The sequence below is a fragment of the Ixodes scapularis genome, unplaced genomic scaffold, assembly GCF_016920785.2.
Source record: "Ixodes scapularis isolate PalLabHiFi unplaced genomic scaffold, ASM1692078v2 PGA_scaffold1__304_contigs__length_218370807, whole genome shotgun sequence".
Lineage (NCBI taxonomy): Eukaryota > Metazoa > Arthropoda > Arachnida > Ixodida > Ixodidae > Ixodes > Ixodes scapularis.
In genome coordinates, this window is record NW_024609846.1 from 65,382,770 (window position 1) to 65,410,474 (window position 27,705).

The window sequence follows — 27,705 nt, forward strand, 5'->3', positions numbered from 1 at the left end:
AGAAAAAGAATACGGCTCAGGAGCTACCAGAAGATTGTCGTCGCGTTTTGCGCCGCTTCTATCTTAATATGTAAATAATTATTTCGTTAAAAAAAACGCAGATCGCTCGCTCAATTTTGGTACGCATGGAGTTAATAAAGCTTACCAATAAAATTAAAGATTACCTTGGCAGTATAGTTGGTGCCAACCGGGGTCCACGCCTCGAAGCAAAAACTCGCGCTGAACTGTGTGCCTTTTCGGCGAGGGGGGTAAACAGGTCAACCTCAACTCCGCATTTTTCTTTTCTCCGAAATACACTTGCCTTGACAGCTGTCATGTTTCGCACAGGCAAAATGCACAAGTCACGAGTCGACACTTCTCGGTGAAGTTTGAACGTTCTCAGAGTGCTTGCCTAGGAGATAGATGGCGCTAAGCACAAACTGTAGCATTTTGCTCCGCGTCCCATTTTACCCTACCTTGCCCTATACCCCAAAATTTCGGCGTACAGCGCACCGACGTCGAACCGACGGTACCAACTTTCACGAGCGACTTGATAGCGGAGTGGTACAAAATATTAAAATAGCCTATGTACGTGTTGCTCACTAGAAACAACAACAAACAAGACGATTGTTGGATTTTATTTGGTCTACTGCAGAGCCTCAGTGGGTTTTTTTTTTTCTGTATTTTTTGATACGTAGTTTACTTGTTTACTAAGTTAGATGGAGCCGTCATCAAACTCCTTGTAATGGTTGAGGCCGTCACTTTGGCGCCAGTGCGCTGCACGTCGAACGGAAGTTTTGTGGTGTATTATATGAGACAAAGGGTGTAAGACTACACCCTTTTTTTCTGAGTGTGCATAATACGCTAGCGAGATCCGACACTCACAGTTAGAAACAACGATATGCAATTGATCAAACGCTCGCGCATATCTATATTTTTTGCGCAATGTTTCGAAGGAAGCAAAAAAAACGCGAATCGCTTTAGAAAATAAAAAAGAAAGGCGGCCTATAAATAGAAGAAGGTATTTCGCACTTGGTTTCCTTTCGCGAATGGGTGCTTTTGCTTGGCCAGCTGTACTGCGAAGTAGAACAAGGGTAGACCATTGGTCGGAGCTGTCTGTCGTTCGTAAACACGGGCGGTCTGTTCTTAGGTCGCCGGTGGAGACTTTTGGCCTCGGTTCAGGAGCAGTAGGCCGCCGTGTCGTTGGCGAAAGGTGGGACACTTGCGTCACCAACTCCGTGAAGAAATTCGAACGACAGCCCAAGCGCCAAAGGAATCTTGTTCTTTCACTTTCACAAACAACTTGTTTTTGTCGCCCGCCCCTCGCCCACCGCTCTATTGTGCGCGCGATTTTTCTGCCGAGAAAAAGCGACGGATGAAAATGGGTCGGCACGATAATGCAACTCCATTGCGTAAATGCTGGGGGTGTGTGCTTCCTGCGAGGTTTTCACCAAGCACGGTGGTCGGGTAAAAGCTAGATAAAAAAAAAGAAGGAAAAAACTTCTAAAGAGCTATATATGACTTTAAACCGGTGGAGTATACCTTGGGTGCTGACATACATATAGTTTCGTCGTTGCCTGGGAGCTTTCTCCGGAAGGAATAAGCGGGCAAGAACAAGATCCTCTTCAGCGACTCTCTTTGCATTTCGCTGTAATGTGTGGCTATGCTTTAGAAATTTGAAGCTCTAAACAGCGTAGAAGCCGGCTTCCTTTCTATTTCATACTGAAAGTAAAGCTTAGTTACACACACAAAAAAATAACACTGAAGATTTTTTTTTGTTTTTTTAATGAGAAAACGACGCAAAATAAAACATATGGGCTCTATGCCTGAACATGCGTCGGCATGTACAGTGCTCCTAAATACTTTCCGGCTCCACAAGCGCACAGCTGGCATCGCGATGCCAGCTGTGATTTCGGGCGCCACTTGTTCAAGAAACGGTGCACTGCCACCCGTTGTTTTGGCGCCCGTGACAGTAGCGTTCAAAGCGGCGTGCTATGTGATAATACCGGGGTGCGTGTACCTCGTCTGCAAAATCCCCTATAAGAGTTCTATAGTTCCATTAAGCCGCGGCCACGGTACTCATTCATCATCATACGAAAGACAGTCTGCAGACATTTGGGAGTTTTAGGGAACCGTTTTTGCGCGTCCGATACGGTACGACGGACCTTCCGGTAGGAACTGCGCATGCTCAAGACAGTCTGCGCATGCGCGAGTCTTTTGCAGTAGCATATGCGCAGTTCGTACCGGAGGGCCCACCGTACCATATCGTATGCGCCACAACGGTTCCCTTAAACTCTCTACCGTCCGCAGAGGCGAGCCTTTTCCTTGAATGATACGGTCCTACACATTGGACATACATAGATGTAAGAGGCAAACATGCTTCGAAGATGTTTGAGGCATGTCCGCGGGCAACTTTGTCGCTGTCATCATGTCTGCAACGAACGCCGCGTCTCTCGTATAATGCAAGGGAACGTGACTGCTGCACCTTCGGAAGACCACGCAGTTATCTTGCGTTTGAATGACTGCGGAGCAATCATCCTGGTATATATATAGATTGACACGCCGTTTACAAACAAACCCCCGTTTGCCTACACCAGGTGTGGGCACTGCGCGTGCGTAGAAACCGAAGTCGCGTGAAGTGAAGCGACTGCGCATGCGCAATGCCGTCGACAGCGCCACCGCAGCTGGGTGACGTCAGGACAGCGTGTTGGTCTATAAGGACGATGAGAAAAAGACGAACATCGTAAAGGAGAGTGGAAATATAGATCCAAAGGTCTACTTCGTCTGTGAGTACAGGGATAAAACGACTGCCAACTGCTACAATTCCTTTTTTTTTTTCTTTTTTTTTTTTGTGCGGCAGCTGCGTAATACAATAAATGATAATGCCCGTGAGGTCACGTCAGGTCAGTTTGGACCCCACTTCCATTTTCTGTAGGTCGCCTGATATGACCGCGCGGGTGAATTGTTTGCGTAATTTTTCTTGCTCATTTGCAAGCGACCCTTTTGTTGCTGGTGCCGTTGGTGTAGATCTGAGAGACGTGAAGGTACTCTTGGGAAAACTTGGTTCACACGAACTTTTGCCAGCTCGCGCCTTTCTTTTTATTTGTCTAAGCCCTAACAGCATAAGTAATGCTCATTTTGATTGCCAACGAGCCGCTTACTTTAGCTCGCTTTCGTAACGGCTGGTTTTTGTAAAAGTTGAAGACTAGACGATTGCTGTAAGAACATTGCACTGGCACACTGCCACTGCACGCGTTCATAACTGCAACCAGTATGGAGCAAGGACGGTAGAAGAGAAGAGATATAAAATGAGGGATAGGCGGGCACACATTGCCTCGGGAATGTGCGCGCCTTTCTTCATTCGTATCCTTTCTTGATTTGCGTGTGTGAGGCGTTATTTGCGTCTTACAGTCAGTTACTGCCACAGTAATATGTGGAAGCAAAGGAACCTGAGCAATACAAAAAACATTGCCTCCCCCGACTAGTGAACTATACACGGCAAATGGAGATTTCTGGTAGGTAGTCCCGATGGCTCCGATAACGATACCCGATACTCGGCCACAGCCTTTGCGCATGCTGTCCGGTATCGTTATCGGGAGGTATCGGAGGTATCGGAACGATCTACTAAAACTCTCTATTAACTCAACCACAACCCCCGCTCATCCTCTTTAGTCCGCCTCCCGTCGTTTGAAGCGCCATCTAGATTTTCGTTTCCAAACTGTGTATTTTATGGAGTATGTTGAAACGCCATCTAGAGGCTGTGCTTGGAAACATTCGTATCCCGTAGAATATGCTGCATTTACCACAGCAGCCGTTCCCCCAAAACGGTGGCGCGTCCAACGACGGGAGGCGAGCCGTGAGGGGGAGAGGGGGTACTGCTCGCGGAAGCAGCCTCTAGGGGCAGTGCCGTAACTCTGCTAATCTGTGTAGTAAAGTTAGTCTTCTTCTCAGAAGACACCCGCTTAAAAAATTAAAGATGCATTGCGCTGACTTATGCCCCTTTGTGTTCAAACGTTTAGTGGCCAATGCCGCCATGAACGCAACCAAATGTGAAAAACAAAAATTGAGAAAGAGGCAGAAAGAAAGAAATACGGAGCGTAAGTTCTTCTGCTTCTACTAGAGGGGTTGCGATGACGGTAGAACGTCGAGCTCTTATACGCCTCGCAAGTGGGCTCATTTTCGTCTTCTGCGCATGAGAAAGGAAATAGTGGTGACGACAGAACGCCGAGCCTTGATTGGCTGATCGCGACCCCCTATCCGAGCGTCGTCTGCTCCTTTGCAACGTCGTCTGCTCGCAACGTCGTCTGCGTCTGTCTTACCTTTCCTGCGACTTTCGGAAGTGCAGACCTTTACGAGCGAGCTCGACTTCGCCTTTCAGAGAGGGCAGACAAAATAACTCGTCGAAATAATTCGAAATGACAACTAGCAGACGCGCATCAAGGAGGGAAGTCAAAGGACTCACTGGCGAGGGTGTCCCAAGGCGCCGAGGTTTGTTTGCTAAGAACCGAGAGTGAGCGTGTTAGTGTCCCCAAGTTCCCTCCCAAATACTTTTTCCCTCCTTTCGTGTGCGGCGAGCATACCTCGGCATTCTCACTCATGAGTGCGATCACTCACGATCACTCACGCTCACCATCAGATTTGAGGTGATCGTGAGTGAGGCCGCGAGTCTCGAAAAATTGTGATTGTGAGTGTGAGTGTGATCGTGAGGTACGTGAACTTACGAGTGTGAGTGTGAGCGTGAGTCCTGAGAACTGATGAGCGTGAGTCTAATCGCGAGTGTGATCGCGAGTTCTGAGAACTAATGAGTGTGAGTGCGAGTGTGAGCCCTGCGAACTCATGAACGTGAGTTTGACCGTGAGTGTGATTGTTAGTTCTTAAAACTCTTGAGTGTGAGTGTGAGCTTGAGCGCTAAGTGAAGTACTCATGAGTGGGAGTTTTGAGGTCTCTTGAGTGTGATTGTGAGTTTCGAGGCTCATGAGCATGAGCCTGAATCAAGACGTGAGTCTTTGGGTGGATATGAGTCCGGTGATCGCATTAGTCTGCGTGATGGCGTGAGCCTGAGGACCATGGCCAGGATGAGTCGCGGTGAGCGCTGGTATATTCTTAGCTGGGTTGGTCACGTGAGCTCCCGGGCCGTCTTAGTGGGCGAGGAGGCTCTCGCCTCGCAAGTACTGCGTGGGGTTCGGGCCTTCAGAGTTGGTTTGGGTGTCGCTCGCCTGCTCCTTCGCCATGTGAACGCGCCGGTTCCTGTGGAGGGCGGAGGAGGGGGGGGGGGGTGCTTGTTCTTGCAGGCTCCTCCTTGCCAGCGCCCTCCGCAATGTCTCAACCAGCTGTAGAGGGCAGAGGGGGGTCGCTTTCGTCTCTCCTCGGCGTTCGCTCTTCGCTTCACGGCAAACTGCGAGACGCCAACGGACTGACGGCGCCTCGAGGCGGCGCGGTAACGTCGGAGTTGGGGAAGCGCTCCAAACGGCTAGCGCTCCTCTCTCTGTGGCATAGAAAGGTTCGTGTGTATTTCGGTTCCTGTTGTCAAGTTGGTGTCAGTGGGCACAGAATTTTATGATTGCGTCAACTATAACGTTCGCACAGCTGCAATAAAATTAAATGACTCGCATGATCCTCATCAGCACCCGGAATTTCATTTCTCCGCGCACCTCAACGTACCTTTCGCAATGAGTCATCACTCAGGAAGTGCGACAAAGGCGGTGTCATGATCGATCGAAGCTTCGAGTGAGGTCTTTCACATTGTGCGATATCATGCTTTTAAGTGTTGTTTGGGCCAAGATGGCGCAAGTGCAGGACAGCCAGCCGGCAATGGCCAGGCGGCGCCACGAGAGTGCTGCATTCGGCGCCACAAGCGGAGGGGTCTCTCTTAATGGGTCGGCCAGTGGCTAGTTTGCCCGTCGGGCCGTGGCGAGCGGCGGCGAACCCGATTTCAGCAGTCCCCGTGTGCACGTGCGCGCCATGTCCCTTTTTATTTTATGCGTTTTTTTAAGACCATCGGGAGCCTTGATAGGTCCAAGTGTTGAGAGCATAATCTGAAGCTGTCATTTGGACACCTGTTTGAACTTTCTTCGTGCGCTTGCGGCGTCGCTCTATAATAATCGCCGCCCGATCGGTCTGTGATTCGCTCGTCTCCCAGGAAGTGACACAACGCAACGAGAAGGCAGCGAATAGGTTTACTGTACTTCCCGGTTGCCCGTCTTCGAGAGCCGGCAGTCCGGACCCGCCGACCCTAGTTGTCGCCCGTCGTTCATAGCTGGCAGTCGGAGTCCGTGTCCACGCCTGCGGATCGTCCTTCCCACGCACTGCGTACGCTAGCTGTTCCGGGCTATCACAGCTAGAGTTTCGCTGCAGAATCACTCCTGGACCGTCATGGACTAGGCCGATAAGGCCAGGCTCGCCGTTTCCGCCGGTCCTGATCCGAAGCTCGCTGGTGGAACGCTCCTGGGACCGACATGGGCCGGACCAGCCAGAACGGCTCTATCGTTCCTGCCCGGCCCCAGCCTCGTGCAGCACGCTCTTCCTCTTTCCTCGCCGGCTGGCCCCCGCTCGCGCCTCGCCCGACCGTCCTCTTCTTCTCCCGGCGCCCCCACGACACTAGAATAAAATGTGGGTAATTAAAACCAAACTCTCCATGCTAGAGAACAGTGCACAAGTCTGGCGACAGGATATGAGAAGGATATTTACGCTTCGCATGAGCTTTTCCCAGAAAAAAAGTGAGCATCCTGTTTTCCGCACGCCGTCACATTTGTTACCAGACTCAGCATTAAATTTGGTAGCCGAAACAAACAAAAATTTGTTCTACGAAAATCCAGTATTTAAAAACTTGCATGCTTAAAAGGTTTTGGTTGCAACTGCGCGTGCCGAACGGCGCGCGCGGTCGCAACCAAATGCACGCCTACAACTACGAGTGCCGGGAACAGGTCGAAGGGCATCTCGCTTGAAGACCTGATCGCCTGATTCTCGACGTCAAAGCGAAGCAACAATCGGCCCAATTTTTCCTACTGTATTTTTCTAAATGGTTGTCTCAGAGACTCGTAAAAAAACTAGTATAAATACGTTATTTTGCAAAAGGAGTCTGTCAGACCACTTTCCAAGCCTGGACATCTATTTTCGTTCACTCCAACAATTAATTAAAAAACAAATACCTCCGACTTGCATAACAATATCAACATTTATCAGAAGTTTCGTCTCCTATACGGCAGACATCATCAGTGCGGCCTGGGAACACCCGACTAGCTACCAGAAATCCAACGCTTCTTCTTGTTGGATTTCTGGTAGCTAGTCGGGTGTTCCCAGACCGCACTGATGATGTCTCCCGTATAGGAGACGAAACGTCTGATAAATGTTGATATTGTTATGCAAGTCGGAGGTATTTGTTTTTTAATCATGAATCCCGGCTTTTGGAACATTTTTGCATCCAACAATTAATGTAAAATTCACTTACTTGATGCATCGCACTCCAGTAATCCACTTTGTCGCCGTGTCGCTTCCCAAGGTCTTAAAGGGAAGCGGTAAAGTCTGACGCTTGGGTCACCTGCATGCCCGTGGCAGTCTTTCACGCAGCAGTAGCTGCGTTTATTTTGGGGGAAAACTCTAGGCTTAGGGGAGATGTCACAGGAACCCGGAAAGGTCATAGAGACGTGAAGTTGAGACTTAATTTTATGAAAAAACAGTTCCAAACAGGCTCACGCCGATCCAAAATGCCACGTTCACACGTGGTTTCTAAATGCGCCCGCCCACAGTCCTCGCGACCCAGGCCCTACTGGACTATCCAAGTTGTTTTATTTTTCAGTCGCTAGATGGCGCAACGTGTCGTGCCAACTTCCAAGCTGCATTGCTGGTTGCCTATGGGCACACTTAGCAAACTGTGGAAGCTACGACTCAGTGGGCCAATTAGAGCGTCGCATAGAGACAGGTGGCATCTAGAATGGACGCCTGTGAGACGCTGCCATGTGTCTTACTCCAATAAATCTACTGGCTCATCGGGATTTGCAGAATTCGCCGTGTGCCGTGTGCCTTCGCTGACGGAGGCGCGCAGTGGCCGCAACGTCGCAGCGCCTGCCCCACGGCCACGGCCGGGTTGCCGGCGCGCCGGCTGGACGCGACTCCGAGGCGCCAATTGCCCGGGTTTCTCGGGCTTCGTGTGTGACGCTGTGCTCCCCTTGGCCGTTGTTTATTTATGTTTCTTTTTTACGTTGTTATGGTCTAATGCATGGGTGCTCAGAGTGAGGCAAGAATTTCTTGTAAAACAAAAATAATATATCTGATAACCAACTTTTTACAATTCAATTCTGAAACACTTCTTATCGTTGGAAGGCATATGACACATATCGCGATGATTCAAGCCCGTAATGAATTTTTACAATGGTGTAGCGGACGGCAAGATTGATCAGCGGTTCGTTGAAGTGCGCTACTGCGTTGAATGAACACTTGTTAACCGAGCGACAGAGAATCTGTCTCGAACCGATGGTTACAGAAAGGCCGCGAATTTTATAATTATGCAACATGAATTATAACATATCTTGTGAATTTGCAACTAAATGTCCGGAGAAACCGTTTGCATTTCCGCGAGTTATGAAAAAAAACAAAAAACACTCAACTTCAATTTCCCGAATGTGCTGCTAATTTCCGGGAACTTAATGCGCGAAATAATGCTAAATATTGCATTTAAAAAAAAAACGCCAAGTTCGATTTTGATATGGGCGGACATTGTGCCCGGGAAGACACCTTCGATATTTTATTTTACAATTAGAATAGGATTCAGGCAATGTTGACAGTCATAACCTGTAGTGACGCTTGTGTGCCGAACAAATCACTTAATACCCCGCCGGAATTCGTACCCGTGGCGACACCTCGAAAAGGCGAGGAGACCGATTTTCCGTGACGTTCAAGCGTACCATCAGAGTAGGCTCGTAAAGGCCGGTTCACACATCTGCCTTCCGAGCTACGGGAAAGACAGAAACGACACGAACGACATGACACCGGGACAACCGTGACACATGATTGCTTGACAAAGCTGCTCATTGCATTATCTGCCACGCTCTGTAATACGAGCATAATCGTCCCCTTTGTCATGTCGTTCGTGTTGTTTTTGTCGTTTCTGTCGCTCGAAACGCAGATTTGTGAACCGGGCTTGGGATAATAGACCGACCTCATCGCCAGTTTCGCAATGCCTCCCCTGTCGCAATGAATTGCGGGAACTGTGATCTTTCCGCACGAGAAAAACGCCACGGTAGTGCACGAGACGAGCCGTCTCGTGCACTACCGCTGCCTCCTGTGAAGTACAACTATGGCTGCGTCACGCACGCTCTTGACGGTTGGTGAGATCGGTCTATTGGTCAAAGTCAACGTTGGTCAAAGCGACGGCGAGCTCTCGTTTTCTTTCTTTGTCGGGGGGTGTTTACAGATATTGCGTTTTCCTGGTTGATAACAATAAACTATTGATATGTTGGGCCTGAAATATTCGCTACAGTACACACGGATGAGCACTATATAAATAGGATTACGCTTCCAGCAAGAGCTCGCGCACGTAGAATCGGTCAGCTGCCCTATGGCAAAGAAGACGACGTAGGCGATTGAGGAGTTTCAGCGACGATGTCACCGCCCTGGCGGCCGGTCGCCGAAAGAGAAAGAGGGGGATAGGTTAGCTGGGCGTTGGCTTTGTGTAAATGCGTTGGCCACGAACGTAGGCTTATAAACTTCAGCAGCAAGAATATTACGCGGCTCTAGTGTTCCGGTACGAGCAACAGAGCTGACACGATCTGTTACGACTAGCTACGACCACCCGCCGCAGCGATGCAGACGTCGAAGGAGCGCAACCGCAGTCAGTCGCCGTCGGCCGACGTAGATCGTTTGGCATTCAGGGCTTTCCGCCCAGGATTCTTCGATTGTACTTGGAACCGAGTTTTATTTCCTGTGCTTGTGTATGTGCTCAGTGGTTGGATATGGACCTCATAGAGCAGTTCTTCAGACTCAACAGCGACTCAAAGTTGACGGCGGAGGTGCTTGCAGCAACGCTTTCGTTTGGTGCACGGGTGTGACGACTACACGGGTAAAATTTAAGATAGCTGCTAGCATGGCGGGCCATAGTCGCTTTATGTTGACACGATTTTAAGTTTAAGTACTCCGTGCAAAGGCGAATCTATCGGGTTTCTAATCCACCTTTGTTTTTGTTGTTGTTTTTATCACGCACGACCGACTACTGAGCAAATGCTTCTGTACCGATCACGGAGTGAATGTCTTCGGCCTTACATTGCGGAACGCCCAATAAAAAGTAATGTTCGTTCGGCGAGAAAACTTCCCTTTCGAGGGCCCTTCTTTGATTGATTTATAATTTCTCCCGTATCTAGGTGCCTTAATCAACACGATCGATTAAGTTTGCTTCCCTAGTTAGGACATTTTGCTGCCACACGCGGCACTAATGCTTGGCACGATGTATGCCACTGGTGGTATTGTGAACTGGTTTACTTCCAAAGCTAAAAGTGTAACAGGTGGGATCATTCAGTTTGCTAAAAATGTGATGATATGGGAATTTCGTCTACAGCATAAGCTTTCCAGATCTAGAATAGGTGTGCTGGTGGCTACAGCCTCAAGGTTTTTAATGGACCAAATGGGTGATTACACGGCGATAATGCGGTGGAAAACTGCCCATTGACTCGGTGAGTTTTGATTGTGACCATTGGTGTGCTGTTGGCAAATTAGGTAATGGCACACCTTTTCCCTGACCATCTGGCTTTAAGGAACATCATGTCTAGATGTGCTTAAATATGCTTATTTCAAGGTTCAGTTGACCCCTCTGCATCATTACAGGAAGGCAGTCTCAAGCCGCAACAAACAGTGGTGAATATACAATGCATAATAATAGGCAGTGTCGAGGCGTTTAGTCCGCAGAAGCCAATTTGAACCTAAATAGGATTTTTTAGATAGTTTGCATTTGGTGTATACTCCGCAGGGCCTGGTTTCCGCGACCAGTGCATAGTCCACCAAGCTGGTGCGTTGCGTCTTCGTGCTTTTTTTCCTGGGGGGCATTTTCTTCAGAAGTTTTTAGGCGAACGCTATTGAGCCTCAAGAACTTCTCTTGAGGCCCATATCCAGCCACTGAGCACAGACACAAGCACAGAAAATAACACTTGGTTCCAAGTACAAACGAAGCACCTGGGCGGAAAGCCGTGAATGTCAAACGAGCAGCGTCGGGTGACGGCGACTGACTGCGATGCACCCCTTCGACGCCTGCATCGCTGCGGTGTGTGGTCGTAGCTAGTCGTAGCGAGATGATCTTCACTTCAAGCAAGAAATCTTGCCATACCCTAGTCATGATATGGGTGCAAGTGTTCGACGACGTGGGCTCTCTCACGTTAGTGCAGTTGTCATCAAGAAAGGTACATATCAACAATGTTTGGCGTTTCAGGCTGAAACTATGACGCATACTTTATCTAAACCTAAATTTATCGGTCTGCGGCTACAAACATTTTCGTTGACGTTGCTTAGATGATGTAACCATTCAGGCCTCGCATTAAATGGTGTTGCGAACTCTTCGGTTGTGTATGAAAACTTATTTTTGCCCTAATAAAATACATTTTCAAAAGGACACGTGCCTTATGCTGATACATATCTTTCAATTTACAATGCAGAGGAAAAAGAAAATTAACTGTGTACATCTACCACTTAGCATAAGCACCTTTTGCCATTCATTCTTGAGCACACTCAAATATCAGCTTAGGTTGCTCTTGTTTCAGAAGCTTTGCCCTCTTTTGTAAAAGAAAAAAAAGTTAAAAAAGCTTTACCTTTGTTCTCTTTCCGGCATTTAATACAGACTTGTTTATTTTGCAGATTGCACACAGCAGATATCACTGTGGTACATACAACTCGAACGGCCGATGAGACTATTGCTATTACAATAAAGCTTTCCACAAGAGCCAAAAGGAGGCTTGTAGGGGTGCACAGGCACATCGAAATGAGATTGGCGCTTTCGGGGCTTGTTTACATTATGCATAAAGACAGGACGATCGGCGACCAGCTGATCGCAATATAACACCAAGGATACCATGTTTCCATACATAGAACGCAGGATAAAGACCTCAGTCGTCCCTTGTATGCTGTAGCTGTCATACTTTCCATCCAACCGCTTTTTAGCACTATTAACTAGAACAACCGAAGAGTTCGCAACACCGTTTAATGCGAGGCCTGAATGGTTACTTCATCTAAGCAACGTCAACAAAAATGTTTGTAGCCGCAGACCGATAAGTTTAGTTTTAGATAAAGTACGCGTCATAGTTTCAACGCGCCAACATTGTTGATGGCCACCTTTCTTTGGACCCAAGTACATTCGGTTCAACTTGATGACAGCTGCACCAGCGTGAGAGCTCACGTCGAACACTTGCACACATATCTTGACTATGGCAAGATTGCTTGCCTTCGACTGGCTTGAACACTTCATTTGTAGCATCACGGTAGGTCTTGGTCGAAGTGATGATCGTCTCGCACACGTAAACAAACAGAACAGCACGCTTTGTTTAATTTATACGCTACCGATCTACGGGCGCCGCAAATCTATCCCCCCCTTTCCCGCCATGTTGGATCGATCGGAGTGCCCCCTATATTCGCTCAAACTCCTTATGCTCCGACTCTATAACAATGCAAATACCTCGTTCATTGGACTTTTAAAGACTACCGAAACCGACAGATTAACCTCTACGTCACTACCTATTTCGGAACACTTGCAAAACGTCAGTTTTTGAATTTCGCGTGCATTACTGGGCACAAAATAAGCCTCACATGACGCTACAAAAAATGAGCGGTATACTAAGCCACTACTGCGTCGAGAAAAACTGCTTTTAGAAAAAGTTTGGAATGATTCAGCATCTCGCGAGCGTCAAGTGTGCACGCGGCCAAAAGCACGACAGAAAGCAACAATTACGTCCGACCGTCTGGCTGCCGAGCTCCGAGCCTCAGTTCCCCCCCCCCCCCCCCTATAGGGCACGCTCCTTTCGTAAACCAATATCCGCTAGACAGGCCGAGCACGCGGCCAAACGGTCATACGCGTGCAAAAGGCCGCCGCGCCGCACGCACCACTCCAGCAACGTAAGCGACGTAAGCGCACAGCCAACACCACGCACAGCACACTGCACTGCGTGCGTACAAAGAGTGAGGAGCATTTGCGCTTCCGCCACCTGCGCCCTGACCGAAGCGGACACCGTAGTGCGCTGCGAACACGCGAAGAACGCATGACGTCAAGGAGCCAACGCCGCGTCGATGAAGGAGAGAGAAAGAGAAATGTCGTTAGACGTACGAGTAAAACAAAACGAACAAAAAAAGTGTCGACGAAATGTAGTAATATGGTGGCTGAGTAATAAGCTCTGTCGAGCATCGAATGTCGAAGAAACGATCTTCGGATGACACATCGATGAAACAAATGTTGAAGAAACGATCTGCCGATGAAACATCGCAGTGTCGATGAAACAATCTGTCTATGAAACCTTGTTCGACGAACTGATTGCCCATTATAAAACTGCGTGTCAAGAATGACGCGGCTTGCCACATGAAAAGTTGCGCGCCCCACATGATCGAGAGCGCGACAAAGAACCACATGGGGACGGCCGCAAACCCCCAAACCACTCCAAACCAAACCAAGCAAAGTCATGCCAAAGTCAAACCAATCCCAACGAAATCAATTCAAGGACGGCTGCATGTATCAAGATAATGAATGCTGACAGTATTTTATAAAGGCCGAGATGACTGAAAAACAATGCCAGCCGATGATTCTCCTTAAATCGCAGCCTACTCCGGCAAGCACGGTCGATCAACAAAATCAGAAGCAACTCAAGTGAGAAGAAAACTCGGCCACCGCGGCCTCTGTTCATAGAATAGCATACGACTGACAGACACCACTGTCAACAGGGATTATGGTGAGATTTCAAACCGTCGTCACGTGCAACCACCTTACCTAATATAACCGTTCTCTCCCCCCCCCCCCCCCCCACACACACACACACACAAAAAAATATGGGTCGATGCCCATATGTTTACTATATATACATTCTGCATAAACTTCCGTAGAAGTACCTGTGGGTGGCACAAAAAAAGAAACGGAGGTGATATATGTAGTAATTGTTTATCTGTGTACAAATGAGCGAGGTATGCACAGCGAGGCGATGTTCTAATCACTGCGACGTTGTCTGTGTAACCTGTCGGAAGGCGCGTTTGTGTTTTTACGCCGCCCTTGTCAGCAGGCGAAAGTTAAACACCCACTTTAGTCAGCTTCCATTTAGTTTCTTTCGTAATTCATCCAGGTTTACGAAATTTGGTAGAAATGTGCGGAGCATAAACATTAACATAGTACATTTCTTTCAAATTGGATTAGTGGCTCAGAAGGTTCCCCGCCGCACGACTCACGCGAAGACAAACCAAAGGCTTGAGAGAAACAAAAGAAAAGCGCAAAGAAAGCAACCGGCAAGCGTGATGACCTGTGAGTGTGAGGACCTGTGAGTGTGATGAGCGTGAAGACCTGTGTGAGGACCGTGAGGACCTGTGTGAGTGTGAGGACCGCAAGGACCTGCGAGTGTGAGGACCGTGAGGAGCTGTGAGTGTGAGGACCTGTGAGTGTGATGAGCATGATAACCTGTAACAGTGAGGACCGTGAGGAGCTGAGAGTGTGAGTGCCGTGAGAACCGTGATGACCTGTGAGTATGAGGACCGTGAGGATCTGTGAGTGTGATGACCTGTGAGTGTGAGGACCGTGGGGAACTGTGAGTGTGATGACCTGTGAGTCTGATGATTCGTGATGACCTGTGAGCGTGATGACCGTGATGATCTGTGAGTGTGACGACCGTGATGATGACGGCGAGTGAGTTTTGGTTTTGCGTTGAGCCGTGAGGGTGAGTCCGGGTGATGATCCTATTTTGAATAAATCGTGATCGTGAGTGGGCGTGAGTTCTGATTAAGGAAAAAATAGTGATCGTGAGTTTGAGTGAGGACAGCTTAAAATGCCGACCTATGGCGGCGAGACTCCTCACTCTTTAACGCCGTCGGCAGGTTGGCGCAGTTAAAGGGCGACGTACACTTCGCGCTTTCCACTTTTGCCCGCCTTCTTCTTTCGTTTATCCTCTCCACTTTTTACCTTGCCCCAACTTGGCTCCCTTCGCAGCTGAGGAGAGAAGGAGCGCTAACGAGATTATCTCCCTTGCAGAAAACAGAGGTTGTTCGTCAGCCTTTAACGTCGTCTGCTTTACGTCTGCTATTCAAACGATGGCTGCTTTACCTTTACTGCGTCTGTCGGAGATTCACCGCTTTTTCACCGGCGAGAGTTACCGCTGCCTCGGAAAACAAGGAGATGACAAGAGGAAGAGATTGACCTCTTAATCTAAAATTGAGGTCAGTAATACGGGCATATTCCATTCAGCACGCCCGCCGGTCGTGGGCAGACAGTCTTGGCCAAGGACCGTTGGAGCACCGCTGCGCCGAGTCGCAGTGCCTGCTAGGCCTATCTGCCGAGCTCACTTGGTCGGGGTCAGTGGAATCGTGGCCGTTGGAGCATTTCCCGGGTGTTTGTGGATCCAGCGTTCTTGTTCGTCGTGGTTTATTTCAAGTACGTTTTACTTTTTTTTTTCTTGCTGCTGGTAGTCGGGACGCGTGAGAAGAGCACGCACAAAAATAAACGTCCGTTGGTCGTCGCGACCAAGTAACTGAGTGACGCTGTCGGCCTTGCTGATTTGATCGTAAGAAGTAGACAGCTTCGGAGCTGTCATAGGATTGCGCCGTACCCTGCGCGAAACTTACGATAATTTCGTTCCGTGAATACGAATTTGTTCTTACGTTTTGTCTTACGCACATTTTTGGCGTCAGATCGCTTCGTGAATCTGGCCTCTGCTCTTCCGAAAGTCGCAGGAAAGCTGAGACAGACGCAGACGACGTTGCGAGCAGACGACGTTGCGAGCAGACGACGTTGCAAAGGACCAGACGACGCTCAGATAGGGGGTGGCGACCAGCCAATCAGGGCTCGCCGTTCTCACGTCACCGGTACCCCCTGCGCAACAAGCAGACGAACTTACCCTCAGAAGACGAACTTGCCCTCCGCATTGTCTGGTTGAAAAAAATAAAATAGTGCGTAGACCTTGACGCATTTGGCATTTAGGTCTACCCACTATCCTTTCAGTCAAAGCCAATTAGAGCTTGGCGTCGTTCCGACGTCCCCGCAACTCCTGCACAAGAAGCAGACGACTTGCTCTTCGCATAGAAAGAAATATAATATGTATCGTGTCGAACATCTCATTGTCGCACCGTAGCCAATCAGGCTGCAGCATTAGCCAATGAGAACGCCGAAGAACGAGTCACGATGTGTTTTCATGCCACGTCACTTCCTGCATTTCTTACGCCGTCGGTGACCGTACACTATAGAGATTGGTTAAGGTATCGCGTAGCATATTTCTAAATGTCTTTCGTTTCAATATATGACAGTGAACATCCGTTAATTCTTAGAATGACATCCTTCTCCTTCTTTCGGCGCATTAAAGTCCCGCTGCGCACTTGAACGATACTTGCCGGCTGCACCAACCAACCTGCACGCTGGCATTCCGCCGCACTCTACTCGGTAGCCGTGGATATACGCATACGAACGATCTAACCACTCGGTCCCGTTGTCGACGTTATTTACGAATATTCGGCGTTATCGCTAAGCGAGGACACGTTGTCAGATAACAATCTAGATTCGGATAATCTAGGCTACTATGCATTATAGCGCGCGCGGTGCTAGAAAATGTACTTACGAGGGACAGCGTTACTCCTCGCTCTTGTCCACGCAGAAATTTACGGTTTTGTAGGCCGCACATGCTATGGCGACTCCGCATGTCTAGTATATCTTGTGGTGTTGCTCCTTTTTGTCTTTCTGACTATTTGAAAAATTTGGTATTAAGAAACGACAAAAAAAAAAAAAACACGTTCATTCTTTTTTTATTTGAGATTAGGGTATGGCGGTAGGCATCCCCCCCCCCCCCCCCCCCCCCCCCCCTAATTTCGAAGTTTCGTTACGTCCAGGTTACGCTTTAGTTATGTTTCATTTTGCATGAACGCAGAATGTATTTGATTTCTAAGAATATTTTTAATCAGCTTTTTTTTGTGTGTGTGTGCGATTGGTTTAGCTAGTGTTAGCGTATACCCAAAAAGGGCGACACACTTTGCCCCGCCAAAGTGCAGGACAACGCACTTCGGCCGCTCTTTGATTGACTCAATCGGGTCGGAGTGTTAGCTGCGGTCGAACTCAAAGTGAAATAAAGTATACAAAATGCTCGAGCGCCTACTTTCCAGCAGAGAACTCGGAAGGCCAATCAACGCAACATACGAAAGTAACCCGTTGAATGTCAAGGTCGATCGTATCTTTATCTTCGAAAATTCACTCCGCGATGGTACACTGACGAGCATTCGAAGCATCTTGCTCAATGTCACATCGCAGACTTGTTTTCGGTTCTGCAGACCCTTTTCCACGCGGCTGTCGTCACCTCGAATCGCGGAACTTCCGACGTGTGCACGATATCATCGTTTCTCTCTCACCACGTCACAGCGGTCACGTTTTTAATCGCGACTGTCACTCATTCTTGTTTTGCTACTTCTATATTTTTGTTGTACTTGTACTAAGTTGGAACGCATTGCTTTTTTGTTTTGTTTTGTTCTTTTTGCCACCGTGCCGGACACGTGAACTACGTGACCGCAGGTATGAAGCTGGACGGAAAAGTTCCCTACTTCGTTTCACCTCTGGTCGGAATGCATGCCGACGCTACATACTGATGCATACAATCAGCCAACGCCAAAAGTGTCTAGTCATGGCGAGCTCGTCGTCTTTGTGCGTTTGCTAATATCACCGGCTGAACCCTCATGCAGAAAAAAAAATAAATAAAAGCTCGGGATTACGGAGCATCTGTTGAGGGCGATTGGTTTTACCGGTGATGTATCCATCACACACAAACACGACAAGTGCCATGACGATGCACATTTCAACGTTGCTTGATTCGCTCCAACGGCAGGCTGCGGTTCGACTTGGAGTGAGACGGAGTATACTAGACAATGGAGCCAACAAAGCAAAGCTGAAGCGGCAACGCCACCGCGGTCGTCCTGTCGTCATCATTTTGTGAGTGTTGGTGCTATGGCGAAGCAAATCAAGCGATTTATCGTGAGTGTCTACGTTTGCAAGTCTACTGGCCTTTGACTGGGCGTTCTTTTACTCATGATAAAATAAAATATCAACATACTTTCTTTCTTGGCATTTGCCAAGGTCAGTCTGTGGAGTGCAGTGATTCGTTCTCCGAGCACGGACACTTTTTCTGGATTGTAGCAGTGAAGTCGGTGCCCTCCTTTTTCAAGGAAGAAGTTGAGTGTCGTCGGGACTCTCGAGTGAAGGGTTTTACCAGAAAGGACGATCAATATACAGGATGTAACAAAAAAAAAATACAGTTTTTTTTTTTACTGCAAAAATAAATTAGGCATCGCCGAGCGCTCATTCGCCGTCCAAAGCTAGCGCAAGAGGTCACAACCGGATGCCGAAGTTTGAGCCCGATCTGATACATTATTCAAAAGTTATAAGTGATTTTCTGAAATTTTGAATGGGAAAATGAAGCCCATTTTGGAACCTTTTCGGTTTGTGGTGCTATAGAGCCCCATGCATTCCAAAACTCCGTCGGCCGCTATTTTCCCATTGACATTTTCAGAAAATCACATAACTTTTTATTAAGGAATCGGATCTGGCTGAAACTGGCATCTGGTTGTGACCTCAAGCGCTACCTTTGGGCAGAGAATGAGCGTTCGGCAATGCCTAATTTATTTTTGCGGTAAAAAAAAAACAAAAAATCTATTCTTTTTGTGACACCCTGCACATAAGCATAAGCATAAGTCGGGGATGTTGATAAAAATATTTTCCATGTGCTCCAGCTCTTTACACGCTGAAACAGGGCCTTCTGACATCTTCCGCCACTGCGCTGCGTTTCAATGATTCGATGCAAAACTCACTCATCTGCCGCAAAAGCCAGACGTTGTTGGTACAGCAAGCCAAGTAGCATCCAAGTCGCCATTGTATGAGGGTCGAACTAGGTACACGATTAAGCGAAAGAAGATCGTAGTCCTTCGATAAATTTATTATGTACAACACAAAAAAACGAAAAAGAAAATTTGAACCAAAGAGGAACACCAAAGCGTCACGACGCCCATGCACGAACACAAGACGGAGACATCCTCGCCCACGACGGCGCTCGGGCATCGTCCCTTCATCACACGTGGTGCAAATCGGACCTCTCGAGGGCCTCCCAGGATGCGGCCCTGGGGCTCGCCCAGAACACCGCTAGCCTTCCGGCCACTTGGTCCACCCACCTTGTGGCCGTCGAGTCCGGTGTGGCCCTTGACATCGACCTCGAGTCGTCGTCGCCGCCGCCGCGTCGTCCCAGTTCCTCCTCCTCACTGAGTCCGTTCTCGAGGATGAGCGGGAACACAGACACCCTGCTGGTAGGCCTCGCCGAGGCCATGGCCGGCGTCATCCCATTGTCCAAAACGAGGAGCGACCTCCGGGACGACGGCGCCGACGACGGCGACGTCATCGGACACACGGCACCCCGCACGAGCATGCACTTCTCGGAGGCCCGTCGAGGCAAGACCCTCTTCTTGTTCGTGGACCCGATGGTGGTGCCCAGGCCATCGGGTGCCGAGAACCGTCGAATGAGCTTGGGGCGACCATTGGGGTAGCCACCATTGGCCGTGGAAAGTCTCCTGGCCGCCTCGCGGCCCACCTGCTGTCGGTAGACGTGCCTCCTCAAGAGGTCCTTGAAGGTCTGCCGCAGGGCCCGACTCCGTACCCCGTACACGTAAGCGTGGGCGCAGGGCGTCCAGCAAAGCAGCGCCGTGGTGGCCGACGCGATGGCGGCCGGACCTCGACGTCCCGTGGCTGCTTCCCAGAGGAGCAGGCCGAAGTGGGGAGCCATGAGGAGGGCCAGGGAGGCCAGGAGCTGCGCCGTGGAGAGGAGGGCGCTGCGGCCGCGGAAGCGGGCCAGGTACCACGGGTTGCGCTGGTGGGTCACCGTTGCCTGGGCCCGCAGCGTGACCTGCGTGCGTGATCGGGGAAGGGTTGAGGACCGGCCCGGGGAAGGAGCAGTACAGCGGGTTGTAACTCTATGAGAGAGAGCCCCGACGACCCAGTGAAATCAGTGAGCGCTTCATCGGTGATTATCTTGGATTTGGAAAGGTGTAAAATGTAACCGTTCAGTAATCTTTGAGAATTGTTTGCGTAGAATAGAGAGCAATAGAAAATTATTGTTATCTGAACCCATGTCATACTGTACAAAAAGAAATATATATATATATATATATATATATTATAAGTACACAAATAAAAAAAAAGCTAGTCTTTTTTAGCGTGTAAATACAGGACAAAAACGGCCGCGAGGTCCTACGTTATTGAAGAAAGTTCTGAAAGTAAAAACACGCGCACGCACATACACACACACATAAACAAACAAAGACAAACACAAAAAATATATGATCATTGGCATAAAAAAGTGCCTGACATTTCGCAAGAAAATTTACCATCCTATAAAAAAACAAAACAAAAAAGAAGTTCCAGAGGCGGGCGTTGACATAGAAGGAGAACAAAAGCACGTGAGCTCAATTAGGGGCTCGACAGAAACACAGGGCGCGCGAATAGTATACACGCCGTACTTTCTCGAAGCGAAGCTCGCATGGCGCACCATTTTTGTCATCATCCACTGAAACACATGTCCATACCTCAACGTCTTGCTGAGAAACCCATGTCCCCGCAAGCACTCGATTGCCCGATCATTGACCGAAGAGATCATACGACGTTTATTCTCTTTGCCCCCCCCCCCCCCCCCCCCCGTCTTTCTCCTTTTGGTGCGAGTTTGACGACGGACCATTAGTCACCCAATCAATTACTTGATCGGCTTCTTGACCTTTCATTGATCGTTGGCGAACAATGCACGATCCGCAAGAGCAATAAGATATTGCTCCGAGGCCTTCGCAACCCTTCGATCGACGGCGGGCCAAACCTGAGCGCGGCGAAAGCGTGACAGCGGACACGCCTGCCGGGCACTGCTGCCCCTGACACACTGCCGACGGTGTCCCTGAGAGACAGCCCATGGATAAGCTAATTAGGTGAGAAGACCGCGCGTGTAGGTCCACCCTCGCTCTCTCTCCGGGGAGAGGTAACTAATTAATCGATGGAGCAGTGGTAATTTAGGGCCGGCTTTACATTGCACCGTTTCGTTTCTCCGTTTCAAACCACGTCCAACCACAGAGGATGCCGAGCCAACCGAGCTGCGCCAAAAGTGCCTATCGCCATGGTGCTCGTCGTCTTCCTACGTCTTCTATCACCGACTAAACAAGTCTCGCTTACCGTACAGCGCACGATCATGGCGCATCCACTGTGCGTCATTTACTTAGCCGTTAATTAGAAAATAAAACATTAAAAATCAAACGCCGTGACATGTGTTTTTTTTTTTTAGCTATTTGATTGATTTTTTTGGTTCGCCGGCTGCGGTAGAACTTAAAGTGAGACGAAGAATGGCGCATCGTCTTTTAGGTGTAAATGCACTTAAGTCCAGTAGCGTTGAGAACTGTTCAAAATTAACTTGATTAAACTTTAACCAATCCTTGTTTTTTTTTTCTTAGATCAGTGGGACTTTTTTTAAAAAAAAGTTTACTTGGGATACGCCGGTGAACCGGACAACGTCCGAAGTCGATAAATCCAGTAACCAACGGAAACGCACCGCGATCACGGACAGCTGGCGAGACCGGAGCTTCCTAATAACTATGAACTCTCCGCAGCCAATGAGCTCGCAGCATTAGCCGATATGAATGTTGAAGCACCAATCACGAATCCGGAGGTGGGAACACCAAAAGCCACACCCTGCGCTTTCAAAGCTCTCGGTGACTCTATAGTAGTCATCTTTGCAGTGCATAGCCGCGTAGGCTTCCGTCGCCCCTCTCATCGCCCGTAGTTTCTCCCACGTGGCCACCGACGGCATCGTTCATTAGGGCGCCCACCGTACCATATCGCCGCAGTAACGACATTGCCACCGGCGCTCCGTCAGTGACCCAGAGACCCCGTGACCGTGGGCTCGTGGTCGGATGCCCGTTGACGCCGTGGACCGAAGTAACGGGCCCGAGGTCGAGCGGGCCCACCGGGCCGTGCACAGGAATTCCGCCCGCGGCCGCCTCGGGACTTCTTTCTGCTCAGAAAGGCCTCCAACATCATACTCGCGTAAAGCTGCGCGTCGGAGGACAGATGATTGGTAACTCGACGCGACCGGCCAGGATTGACCTTCCGCGACGCGAGCGGGTGAAGACGGTCTTTTATGTGGGCCGCTGCCATATCACGGGCCCCGCGAGATGTGGGTGTTTTGTGTTTTAACACCGCTGCCTGGTTCGATTGCAGGCACGTGCCAATCACTCGAAAAATGTAATGGATTACAATTACAAATTACCAAGCCTCAAATGTAATGGTTTACCGTTACAAATTACTTTCGCTGAAAAGTAACGGATTACTTTATTCGTTACGTTACAAGCTACTTTCAGGTTACTTTTCCCCCTTGTCAAGAAAACAATAAAAACAATTTTGATGTTTTCAAAAATGTACCGCAACGGTACTTTCCGTTTCTCATACGTAGGAGAAGGAAAACACGATGGAAGGCGAGTGAAAGTGGCAGAGCCGAGTCGGCGTTGTCTTCTTAATCTTTGTTATTCGCATATTCGCATATGCCTTGCTCCTTTTTCTAGTGGTTCTAGTGACCGGTCATATACGAAATATCGTGTTTTTATTTTCAGTTATTCTCCCCTTCGAGCTGTTTTCTATCTCGTTGACTTGCTATCTTTAAGCTGCTAAATTGGCTGCTTATACTGGTCACGTTTCTGCATTATGTTCATATTCAAAAAAATGTAACGAGTCATTAAAGTAATTTGTTACCAATATTTGTAACGAAATCACATTAAAAATTTCTGTCACAAAACATAACGTAGCAATTACAAAATTACTTAAACAAGTGACGGATTACAACTGATCCGTTACTTGTAACTGGTTACTTCCCAAGTCTTGCTTGAGGGAGTTGAGTAATGAGCACCGATGAGACGAAGACTGATGAAGCCAGTCAAAAACCACGATCAGAAATGGCAAAAAAAAATAAATAAATAAGGGAAAACACGAAAATTTGAAGAGCAACAGTTGCAGACGTGTTTCCTCAGTCACCTGTTTTGTTTTCCACATATGGATTTTCTTTTGTAACGACAATAAATACCAGTCTGCGGGGCTTGTAAATAAATAACAGTAGACGAATATTTCACCTGGTGACGATGGTGCGATTCACACTTTCTGCATCATTCCTTTCTTACCATAATTTAATTGAAAATGTCTAGCGGAAGTGTTGTAAGTTGGGCGAATTGGTATGATGACTTGATGAGCAGAACAGCGCACACAAAAAAAAGGACAGAGAAAAGGAACATGCAGGACACACAAGCGCTTGTGTGTCCTGCATGTTCCTTTTCTTTGTCCTTGTGTGCGCTGTTCTGTTCATCATATCTAGCGGAAGTTTCTTCGCATTGTTTATGAATATGATAGACACATCGTTCGTTGCCGTTTTTCTAGTAATTACTTTGTCCTAAGAGATATACGCCGATCGTATCTCTTCATGATAAGAGGCATGCTCGTTGCATTACATTTTTCCGCCATGTTGTGCACGGTGCGCTTGATTGCCATAAGATGTTCGCCTCGGTGCGGTTTCGAGTCGCATACGGCAAAGCCTGCAATTGTGCACCCTCTTTTTGTATATATTTGTTCGAAGTGTGTGTGTGTGTGTGTGTGTGTGGGGGGGGGGGGGGTCCAATGAAACGGTAGCAACGAGCATGCAATTTAATATTTTTGCAGAAAGACCCATTTACTTGACCGTCTTATCCCCTCGGATGCTTTGTGACATGTTCCCTGGCTGTGCCTTCGACAACGACAGTGTTATATTTTTGGTTTTACGTAAGACAGAGTGTACTGTTGTGCAGGTGTCAAGGCTGTTAACAGCCACTAATTAAACTTCCCAGCTATCTATTTTTCCGAGTTCTTGTCAGTGAGTCACACGCTGACGTAAAAGTGTAAAAATAAATAGCATATTGATCCATTCACTCACAACAGTTATTCTCTCGGCTCAAATGTTAACACGTTTTTAATGTCATGATATGTTTTTATATTTAAGTAACTTTTCAAGGCTACACGTGCGAGCTGATTTTGTTTTATCAGGCGCTCGCGTCCTTTGCTTATATGGTATCTTAACAGCTTAGAATTAAATATTGTAGCCAGATTGGCAGTTTCAATTCGTCATGAAATTGGTGCTTAGGCAGTACCAATCCTATAGCCCTCGAAATGTATTCGAGAAGTCGTATAGTTCCTGCTATACAGCGGGTGTTCATTACGGAGAAGGCGCTGTGAGATTTTGGTTGCAGTTGGTCGAATGTAATCCTCAGTCCTCCGCTGGGATGTGACATACGCCCTTTGTTAAATTGGCACGTAAACTCCCAAAAATTTATCTTTTTTTTTTTTTTTTTTTTTTTTTTTTTTTACCTGACGCTTGGTACACTTCAGCAATAAAATGGACGAGTTCGATTTACGGATTACGACCAGCAAAAGACGAGGTGAAAGAGAGTTCGGGTTCACAACAAGAAATATGGTTGGGGACGACGAGCACGGCAGTCTCGCTCGCTAACTGCTCTTGCACTGACGGCGTATCGTTTCCACACCTGTTTTGTGCTTTTTCATTCGTGTTCCGTTGATCGAGGTGATAGGCCTACCACGCGCTTTGTGGGAAAGTAAACGTGCAGGCGTTCTTATAGTGGAAAACCATGAAATTCGCAGTAAAAAATACATAGGGGAATTCATGGAGCGCCATCCAAAATTACCGAAAGAATTTATAGTTTAGTTTTATGCGTTGTATTATTCGATTCGCCAGTACAAAGACCCCCATTTGAGTTGTCTATATAGACACCAACGGTGTCGTAATACCGCTTTAAATAATACTTCAGCCGCACGAAAAGTCGAATGTGCCAGAGGCTGACTTTGTGCCGTCACTGACGCAACTTCGCTCTCTTAATGTTTGCAATCGACATCAGTCTCTTCACGTGGACCCTCCTGCTTCTCCTTCGAGCTTTCATGACGCATCAGAAGCAGCAACAGTAGCAGCAGTGAGCTCCGATACCGTTCCAGCAGTGACCATTCGTCATCATTTACCCCCCCCCCCCCCCCCCCTCTCCAGGATCTTTGCCGCTCCCCAACAATGAGAAGAAAGCAACGGGCCACTGTCTCCCGACCCGAGTCCTCCGTTCACCCCTTACATGACAGTGCAGTGGGAGCTACGCTCTCTCTAGACCAATCGAACGCCTCCCTTTCATCACCTGACCCCACTCTCTGTGCGGGGCTACGGGCGGGAGCGTGGTAGCGTAATGCGTAATCACGTGGCGAAAGAGACGTACGACAGATCCAAAGGAACACGTCACTTCCATCGCACTGTCAGCTAAAGGATGGACGGTGCATCGCAGCACGTTTATAACCGTAAGAACAGTAATGAGCACGATCGAACGACCACCCGGTTGCAGTTATCTCTCGGTTTCCGTTCTTCCTTCCCCCTTCTCCCGACCCTGCATACTTGAAACCTGAGACATCATTGTTCCCGCGGGCCGCTTGAGTTCAGCAGCGTTCCCTCAGCCGTAACGATCGCGTGGATGGAGCAATTCTCCGCGGCCAACTTGAGGTCTTTGCGGCGGAGTTCCTCATAGTCGTGCGGTACGTCCAGCGCGACCGTTTCTTTTCTCGGGTCGTTCCGTGGTTGCGAAAACAAAGAAACTACGTTAGGAAAGCGCAGTGTGCGCCCATTATTTTCCCCGCACTCTTATCGGTCGATGTCTGGGAGGAGATGCAAAGGATATGGGTTCTTGAAAACGGGTTTCCCTAATAGACCCCAGCTCAGCTTGCGCAAGGGGAAGACCTAGGGAGACGTCGGGAGACGTCTGTTAGTGGTATCCCCGACGTCTGTTCAGTAGAAAAGAAGACAATGAAAATCATGACGATCAAGAAGATAAAAAGGATGACGAGGATGAAGCAAAACATGACAAGGGTGACAAATAAGGTAAAAAAAAAGTTTATAAAGATGAATACGATAAAAATTACGAGGATAAAGAAGAGGACGAGGATGACAAAGACGATTAACAAGATGACGATCATGAAAAAGACAAAGAAGATTAGGAAGACGGTAACAAAAATGATTACGAGGGTGATACCCAAGATCACGAGGATGAAGCTGACGACAAAGACGAAGAAAATGACGAAGGGGATGAAGATGAACGAGAAGATTAGAGAAGGAATCAAGTTAACCAAAACGGCCAGCCGCGGTTGGCTACTCTGGATTGGGGAAGGGTATAATGTATTAGTTGGCTGGGTTTTTTTTTCTGTCTTTTTTTTCGCTTGCATGTCTGCGTTTGTTTGTTAGTTTGCCTGTATGAGTCAGTTTTGCCTATTCGCACTAGCGCTGCAAATAGCGATTCTCAGAAAAAACAAGAACAGGTTTTGTTACAAACAGAGAAATAATCCAGGCTGTCTAACTTCCGGCTTTATAAACATACACACAACACAATTTTGCAATTACGCGTGGTCGCGTATACGTATGTAAATATTTGGCGCTTAGGAGCAGAAAACGTCGCTAACAAGCTGCATAGCTGCCGTGTCTCTGATCGACATTCCTCGTTTGTTTGTCTGGTGAAAAGAAGAACACGCCACAAGTGCAAGTCTATTCTTAACAAACAGATAGTAATTCAGGTGCGTGCACCAAACTTGTGTGGTGGGTCTAATTCAAACGCTCCCCTCCCCCTCACACCCGACAACACAGTCGATGAAAAAGGAGCCTCAGATATAGGAACAAACAACTATGTTCACGGCAGAGGAGTAGTATAGCTTCTATAACTCTGTTATGAGCTGTTAAGTTATGACCGATCACATTCGCACAGGCCTTTCTAGAGTTCACATATTTTTCGATAGAGTAGCCCCGCTCTATTTTGCTATAATGTGCTTCGAAGGTACGCATCACAAAAAGCAGTAATAAGATATTGTCAAAATGACAGATGATCATGCTTTCGGTTCGTCTCGTACTCGTAGATTTGTGATTTGCCCCTGTTTAACGTCTTCCAATCTAGAATTTGGAATTTGCAAAACCGCGTATAAAATTGATCGAGAATTGCTGGAGAAAAGCTTTCAGGGAAAAGTTATCAAGCGCACGTCTTTGAGCGAGGATTTCTCGACGTTCGCGCCCGCCGTTCTTCCAATCCTCCCGATCGGTGAATGTTGTAAGCCGGTCGGCCGAGAAGGCGTGGCGCTGTCTGCCCGATAGATAGCCTTTCCGATCCCTCTGAATTATTCCATGCAGCACCGGCGAGTCCCCCTACCCCCAGACCAATGCCAGACATAACCTATCGCCCGCTGGGGAGAAACCGACCTTTTGACCGAACAAAAACAGAAAAAAAAAAGTGAAAGAACACGTAGGTTACGCCAGGTCATTTCATTTCGTGTCTGTCACTCGCACTATATATGTACTCTGTACGGCTAATTTGTTAAGAAAAGAGGAACGACAAATAATAATAAGAATATATATACTATTGTTAATATTGGCAGCTTGATCGACGACGTCATTTCTTTCAAATCTGAGGAGATCTAAAAAA

The 27,705-nt window shown here is 48.1% G+C and overlaps 1 protein-coding gene across 1 annotated transcript in view; it reads right to left on the reverse strand.

Annotated features, from left to right (window-relative positions):
- Window positions 1–19,076: 19,076 nt before the first annotated feature.
- The window catches only part of LOC8037761 (histamine H2 receptor), a 50,682-nt gene continuing 42,053 nt past the window's right edge, over window positions 19,077–27,705 (reverse strand). The window contains exon 2 of the mRNA XM_029981226.4: window positions 19,077–20,054. Within this exon, the coding sequence (XP_029837086.1) occupies window positions 19,230–20,054 (825 nt within the window). The 3' untranslated portion in view covers window positions 19,077–19,229. The remainder of the gene's footprint in view (window positions 20,055–27,705) is intronic.